This window comes from Lupinus angustifolius, unplaced genomic scaffold (genome assembly GCF_001865875.1).
Source record: "Lupinus angustifolius cultivar Tanjil unplaced genomic scaffold, LupAngTanjil_v1.0 Scaffold_118, whole genome shotgun sequence".
Taxonomy (NCBI): domain Eukaryota; kingdom Viridiplantae; phylum Streptophyta; class Magnoliopsida; order Fabales; family Fabaceae; genus Lupinus; species Lupinus angustifolius.
Genome location: NW_017724979.1, coordinates 824,086 through 832,561, shown reverse-complemented (window position 1 = coordinate 832,561; position 8,476 = coordinate 824,086). Strand labels below are relative to the sequence as shown.

Sequence of the window (8,476 nt, the reverse complement as noted above, 5' to 3'; positions counted from 1 at the left end):
GTTTTTAAAATTAGAATCTAAGTAATGTTAAGCACAATTTGATCTACTCCTAATTAGGGATGACAATGTCTATCAGGACCCATAGGTACCCACAGAAAATATATGCAATGGTGTGGATCTAGATTCGTACTTTTGGATATGTAGGTAATTGGAACCCAAAATTTTAGGACCCGCTATTGAAAGAGTCTGAGTAATAAGGTACACAGACCAACATGTACTAAAATATATATATATATATATATATATATAGCAATTCTTAAATGAAAATTGTGAGAAAAATAAATTTGAGTCTTATAACCATACATGAATGATTATGATTAAAATTTAGTATTGGACACATGATCAATTAAAAAAGTCATTTGTCTTTATCTTTTAATCTTAATCATTCAAATAAGATATAATTATCCATATTAATTGTTCTTATTTTTTCACAATAACAATTATTCTCACCCGGGTCACTTCCTATATGTATATATAGCAACATAATTGTAGTATCATGTTAATCATAATTGTAATGTTATATTGTTAGTCCATTATTGTAATGTCATGTTAATTTATAAATATGATTGTTATGTCGTTAAAAATGACATGTGATAAACATTTTTTACTAAATAAATTCTACATCTAGTGACTTTACTTTTTATATTTGTTTGAGTAAAATGAGTTATTTAATAGTCAATTTAAATTATGTTTTATAATTTTGTTATCATTATTATTATTTTTATTCCCTAAATAACATATAGGATTATACGGAAAAAATTCACAATTGCATAAATTAGTTGCAATAATTTTAAATATTTTTTGAATTTCTGGTACTAACATATATGTTGGGTAGCCAAGATTCGCATATAGCACACCCATCGGATATTCACAGGGTCTGGGTAAGGTTTAGGTCAAAAAATAAAACAATAAGGCAAATCCGATTTGTACAATACTTGGAACAATCCAGACTTATTACTATCCATACTCTCCGTTGATTCATAGTATTTAATAATTGTTTATCAATGATTCCCTTTTATTGCTTTCCTATTTTAAAAAGTTATATCTAAGGATGACAATGGATAACCAGACCCATAAGTACCTACTGATAATACCTAAAATGGGCTGGGTTTGGGTTTGTGTTTTTGAACTTGTAGGTAATTGAAATCTAAGATTTTGAGAGATGTTGTTAGATGGTTATGGGTCTGAATAATAAGGTACCTAGACTTGTGTGTATCTGGACTCATATTCCTTCCTAAATCTAAATATATATAAAGCAACATATTTGTAATTTAATCCATAATTGTTAATCCATAAGTGTAATATCATATTAATTCATAAATGTGATTATTATGTTGTTAAACAATCATGTTATATTGTTTAGAAATAATGTGACGTTACGTTATTAAGAAGTGATGTTATATTGTTAACTTATATGTATTATGTATGAGGAATACATATGTTGTCCCATATAGTGTGTTACTCTATGTACCAAGGCTTGTGATTGGTTGAAAAATATACTTAAGTTAACAAATTTATAATTAAGTGTTAATCTGATCAATCACAAACAGTGACACATGGAGTGATACACTCTTTGAGAGACAGTATGTCCTCCCTTATGTATGATGTAATGTTGAATGAAGTGTTCTTACTAAATAAACTTTCCATCTTAATGTCGAAGTTGTATTTTAAATTATGTTTTATATTTTTTTCTCTTGTTGATTGCATAAATAACATATAACATTGTAGGAAACAAGCATACAATTGCATAAATTATTTGCAATTCTTTTTCATATTTTTGATTTTGTGGGTCCCCTTGAATACGTTGGGTACCCATGAAGCAACAGGATGGGTCCGAAAATAATACACTATCCAAACCCATTGTATACAAAGACAAGTAAGCTAGCTGTATTATACAAGAGAACACGAAAAGTTAAGATCATAGTTACTAAATTCGCTCATACCCCTTGCATCCCACAAACCAATTCGTGAGAACCGATTTATGCTTCTTATGCATTCCGAAACGTGGTATGTGACAAACCAGTATGACAAGGCATGATCAAAAGATGAAGAAAGCAGAGATGAGAGAAAAAGGAGGTGGCTAATAGAGAAGATAGCAAAAGGAGGTGGCTCATAAGGAAGAAAGAAACCCCTAATCTAAGATGGACCTTTTTAATAGATTTGAGTTTTATTTAAGTTGTTAAAATTGGTCTTTTTAGTTAGAAATATACAGAGTTTTATTATTTTTTGCTACATTGGAGTCTTATCATTAAAAAATACTTATTATTTTTAATGTATTTAGTTTAATCTATTTAATTATTCATAAAAATATAATTAAGTTTAAAAAAATTAAAGTGTTTCTACTAAAATCTAAAAAAACATATCAACTAAGTATACCCTAGCGTATCGTATATTTAATAGGGTAACTTAGGGGTGAGCAAGACTCGTTCCGACCCGTTGACCCGTCCCAACTCAATGACATAGGGACGGGTCTGAACCGTCCAAATAAATAAAAAAATGACAAACCCGATTAAAAGGGACAAATCCGTCGTCAAAAAAGACGAGTTCGAGTCTATGTCTGGGTCACCCGACATGTACCTTATAGTTATATATCAAGAATAGTTGAATAAATACCTATCAATACTCATTATGTTCAGCTCACATAACTAAAATACCTACAAACCTACACATCATATCCACATCACTTATCATATGATCATTATTCCTTACTATGAATACTCAATTTTGTCAAGCATGAAAACGTTCTTCAAAATTATTCAATAAAAAAATGAATGAGTTAAAGATTTGCTTTTATTAAGGTTTGATTATCAAATAAATTAAATATTCGAGAATATGTAATTTGAATCAAATCATATCAATTTGATTAAACTGCATATCTTGATAAAAAATAAATCTTTAGGGATTCAAAAATAATAAATCAAATATTTCATTATGGAAAACAAATAATATCAAATTGATTGTGTTACAATATGAGTAAGGTAAGGATTACAATTGTATCAAAAAAATAAGATTATGATTGAGTATTAAAATATCTTTTGTGACTTGTATAAGAATTAAAAAGATTATTTTAACATATCCTTATGTAATGCAATAATATTAAGATGGTTTAGAATTGCCTAAATATTAAGATGGTTTAGAATTGCTTAAATATTAAGATGGTTTAGAATTGTGATTTGATTGTGTATGCTTAAAGATTTGAGAAAAAATATATGTTTGTCATTTTGTCATTTTCCAACTCGGACCCCGTCCCTATCTTGACCCGTCTTATTTTAGACCCGTCCCTCACGCGTCCCATCCAAATTAGGATGGGTTTGGATTCAAAAATTGACCCGATCAATATTTAGGAACGGGTTAGGGGCATGTTTAACCCGTCTTAACCTGTCCTACGCTCACCCCTAAAATAACATATCACGTATTCATACTTGTACCGAAGAGAACTGTGTATTATGTTACTATGGTTGAGATCACAAAGGTTTTAACTGAAGAGTGCATGTCCATTGTTGTTTCCTTCACATCTCCTAAGGATGAGTGTAGATTGCCAATTGTTTATCCATCCTTTAAAAATGTTTCAGATTCAGATGCTATGTGGGAAAGGTTTACAAAGACATTATCAATCGGGCTTTACCATCTCTAATTTCCTAGCCCAAAAAATAAATTTACTTGCACTTTTGTAACCATCCTGTACTTTTATGCAAGGATAATACAGTAAGACAACCAACTCTATGGGTTCATTTTCAAGTCACGTTTTGGGTGGAAGAAAAGAAAAAGAAAAAAATAATATGGGTGTCATGAAATACAATTATAAAATTATTAGAAAGCTTTCTTTTTTATTTATTTTCTACGGGAACTCAACCATAACATTTCTATGAGTCATTGTATAACTCTCGTGTTGCAATTGATATGTTGCTTTTTAAATGCGATCGCATTGCCCTTATATCACAGTTGTGGAGAAAATGCAATCAATAGCTACAATTGTGATTTTAATTTTCTATAAAAATGAGAATAAAATAATTATATGATTCTTTTTTCTTTTAATACTATTAAGATATTTCTTCACCTTTTTGGGTAAGAAATTAATATTTTTCGTGATTTATGACTATCTCTCCCAATAAATGTCATTCTCAGAAAATGAACTCTCAATTTTGTAGATCCAATGAGTCCTTACATTATTCATTCCTTACTTCATGCGACATATAATTATATTTTAATTTTTGTGTTGTGGGATGCCTTGATATTGAAATTACTACCTCCTTCTTATCCTTTCACTCTGTTTTTTTCTCTAAAAAATGAAAATAAGTATTTCGAATCACACCTCTAGTTTCTATGTATTCACTTCCATTTTATGATATAAAATGATAAATTTATGTTCCTTGAGCAGAGTGTATGTTTGGAGAAAGCTAGTGGCAAAAAGTGTTGCTTGGTCGGTGCAAATGGACTTGAAGTTATATGGGAGATAGAGAATAAATATTGTTATCTCATATTTTGTCATAACCAATCAAAATGAAACAAAAACAGAAATAATAATAAATATTTAGACTTTTAATTAATGTGGAACATAATTTACAATATAATTTGAGGCGACAAATATTTGTATCAACTGAACGAATTATGAATCTTTACCAATGTCCAAGTTTGATTTCCTATCTCCTTGGTTACTTTGATTGAAATTTCATTTTTCTTATTTGATTATATGACAATAGTCTTGCTTAGATTTCAAATGTCATGGATATTAATTCCTAAATTAAATTCATTGAAACAATATAAATATATAGGAAGTTAGTCTGACATGATCATAATTATTATGGCAAGGAGTGAATTTTATTTAAATGATGAACATTAAAACATAAATAGATATAATTCTTTTAAATGGTCACTTAACTAACTTTTAATTTCAATATATATAAAAATTGTCCTTAAACCCAAATTTATTATTTATATTTATAGAATAAATTACACTGACACCCCCTGAGTTTTAGTGAAATTACACAAACTACCCCTCACTTTTCTACACCCACACAAACCCCTCATTTTTTATACTTTCATTACACTGACCACCCATGCATGAGAAAGAAGTGTAATTTTATGAACAAAAAATGTGATAAATACAATTAAGTTAAACAAAACATCATATATTGTGGAGACAAGTCCAAATAAAATATAACTCGATACTTCTTTATTATTCTTGATTCATTATGATATAGTATAATAGCAATTTAAACAATATCTTTTTAGAATTGTGATGCATTTTGTAACCAAAAATAATAAAGATACATTAATTTGAATATTATTTGAATTTTTCCTCACAATATACCATGTTTTGTTTAACTTAATTGCATTTATCACATTTTTTGTTTAAAAGATTACACTTATTTCTCATGCAGAGGTAGTCAGTGTAATGAAAGTATAAAAACTATGAGAGGTTTGTATAGGTATAGAAAAATGAGGAATAATTTGTATAATTCCACTAAAACTCAGTAGGTGTCAGTATAATTAACTCTATTTTATGAGAGAACTATTCTTACAATTTATATTACATTATTTAGACTGAAGTTATGGTTATGTTTACAATTATGTTATATTTATTATATTACCCAAAATGTGTGATTCATATAGTGTCGTTGATGGTCATTACGTGATTGGATAGACTATTAATAAAAAAGAAGAAGAAAAGATAATTTCACACATTTCCTTAACATGAATTTTTTATTCTTAATTCATATCATTTACCCGTCGTCTTTGAAAAAAAATCTATGGAAAAATATGAAAACATCATTTTTACTATAAAAACTATAATATATGTTGTGGTGCAAAATTACAACTGTGAATCACAGTTGAAAATCCTGTGTTGTGAAGGTTTGTTTATTTGTTAAACTCATTCATATCTGTGTCATGCATAGAATAAAGATCATTTATCCCCTTTTGGTGTCTCATTTTTTTATCAATCCTATTAAAAAGTGAAATTTAATTAATAGAAAATTATTTTTTTATATTTGTAACACATGATCGTTATTGGTCATGCATATATGCAGATTTTCAGAAGTGGTAGGGCATGAATTTATATTGGGTGCAAGTTAAGGGAATTTTGGAAACAAAACATTTGTCACCAAATACAAGCTATGTATATTTCATATTTAAATTTCCAAAGGATTTTGATTCTGGATCTTTCATTGAAGGACATTTGGAATTGAATGTGTGTAAAGAGACAATATATGATTATCACATAAGTGTGATCTCACAACCTCTCAGTGAGGAAGTTCAGGAAAGAGAAGATGGATGGAATGAGGTTGAGATGGGAAAGTTTTTCAATGACCATGGCGAGGACTACTTGATCGTGTTTAAGATATGAGAATATAATTAGACTATCAAATAGGAAAGACATTTATGTTTAAAAAAAGTATCACTCCATAATTTTAATCAACAAAATTACTTTATGGTACAATCAAATGGACATGGAAATGGATGTGGCCCTATTACAACAAAGCCCAACCCAGAAGAGAAAACGTACTACTATCATGGGCCACACACCAACAAGATAATGAAAGCAAAAAGAGGTGCATGATCACTATCATACCCCATCTATTGTCTAAAACTAGACGTGACAATTGAATGGGTTTAGATGAATTTAGATTTGGATCCTAATGGATGGATAGAAAATTATCCACCAATCTATATAAATCCATTATATCATATTTTTAAATTATACAATTCATTCTTATCTAATGAATTTCAATCCATCCATGTATCCATTTTAATGGATTGGATGGATGGATATCCAACCCGTTTTTTAAAATTTGAACAAACCAATTTTAATAAAGCAATTTGAAGAAAAAAAAATTCTTTTAAAAATTATTATTTAATAAATCATTTTTAAATATCAATTTAAAAAAAATTAAAAAAGTATTTTTTTTTAAAATTACTCTTAAAAAGTGATTTTTTTTGAAAAAACACATTTTAAAAAATATTTTTCTTACAAACACTTTTAAAAATTGTTTTTTTATAAGCACGTTTAAAAAGGGTTGTACAAGTTCGGTTCGGTTTTTGACGCAATTTAGTTACCGAACCTAACACAAAGATACGGTTTGGTTCTACACGATTAACCGCAAATTTTATTTAGACACCAAACGGAACCGTTCATTAATGGGTCGGTTTTTTTAACTTATTTAAAGAAAATCCTTTAAGAAATAGATGAACAAAATTTGCAAGGTATAGAGTCAAATAAATGAATACTAAACACATCAACAATAAAGTATTTAATACTCTTTCTAGTAAAACAATAATAATTCAACATCTCAACCCAGTACAAACTTGAAATTTTAGTCCACAAAATCTTCGACAATGTCCAACAAAATTTAAGAATGATAAACTTGGTACCAATATTTTAGTCCAACAGTAACACCTAATATTTCATATCATTAGTAATGTCCTCAAGTTCTTCCTTTATTTTATTTTAGTTCCTTAATTACTTTATTTAATTAATTTCATCTCTGAATATTGAAAATGTACACTAGTTTTTTAGTTTTCTTTCTATTTTCTCAATGGATAATAGAGATAATAGATATTTAGATTTGTTTTCTAATTTTTTTTCCTATTTGTGTCTTATTTATATAGTCTATATGTATTAATAATTCTAAATTATTTTTTAATATGTGGTTCGGTTCTAACGGATCCAAAATTTATAAAACCGTGAACCGAACCAAACTTAAATGGTTCTAAATAAAAAAAACAGAACCGAATTGCAGAACCGAACCGAACCGAACTGCAGAGCTGAACCGAACCGAACTGAACTGCGGAGCTGAATCGAACCGAACCGAACCGCATTTTATGCTTCGGTTCGGTTTCAGGTTTAAACCGGAACCGCTTACACTTATAATAATTGGGACTTCCATAAATTATATGCAATAGTCCATCATCCTGAAATATTTCATTTTAGTATTATATTATCACATTAGTCAATAACAAAAATGATATATTTATACTTTGCATTAAGATGTTAGGGTAAAGCACTAAGGCCAAAATCGTTTATACTTTTTGATATACACTTTTTAAAATCACAATTGCAATTTTAAACTTTTGTAAAATGTGTGAAATTGTGCTTAGAAAGGTGAGAGATTTTTTGTATTAATATTGAATTAATTGGAAAAAAATTTGTTTTTTTTTTTTTTGATGGATTGAGTATCCATCCAAATGGATATACCCATGGATATTCATTGGATATAATGGATGGATTTGAATCCATCCATTATCAACACTATCAATTGGATTATATCCATTTAAATCCATTAATTTTAACAGATGGATTTAATTTGGATGAATTTAATTTGGATGAATTTTGGATTATGGATAATTTTGCCACCCCTATCTAAAACCATAAAACCAAACCTCATTGGCTCATTCTACCACATCCATTATATCTTGTTGCCTCCTTTCTCTACCCTCTCTTCATTTAACATTCATTTATCATTTATTCATATATATA

The 8,476-nt window shown here is 28.4% G+C and overlaps 1 protein-coding gene across 1 annotated transcript; it reads left to right on the top strand.

Annotated features, from left to right (window-relative positions):
* The first annotated feature begins 3,454 nt into the window (after positions 1–3,454).
* On the top strand, positions 3,455–6,346 carry LOC109339872 (putative F-box protein PP2-B2). Its single transcript, XM_019577401.1, has 3 exons — positions 3,455–3,594; positions 4,379–4,424; positions 6,047–6,346. The coding sequence occupies exons 1-3, from the start codon at positions 3,455–3,457 to the stop codon at positions 6,344–6,346; spliced, it is 486 nt and encodes a 161-aa protein (XP_019432946.1).
* The last annotated feature ends 2,130 nt before the right edge of the window (positions 6,347–8,476 follow it).

Bases quoted from the DNA above. Each gene is read 5' to 3' on its own strand.
- LOC109339872 (XM_019577401.1), top strand. From the start codon at position 3,455: ATGGTTGAGATCACAAAGGTTTTAACTGAAGAGTGCATGTCCATTGTT. The intron at 3,595-4,378 runs GTTTACAAAGAC...TTCCTTGAGCAG, and splicing joins TCAGATGCTATGTGGGAAAG to AGTGTATGTTTGGAGAAAGC. The intron at 4,425-6,046 runs GTGCAAATGGAC...CAGAAGTGGTAG, and splicing joins CAAAAAGTGTTGCTTGGTCG to GGCATGAATTTATATTGGGT.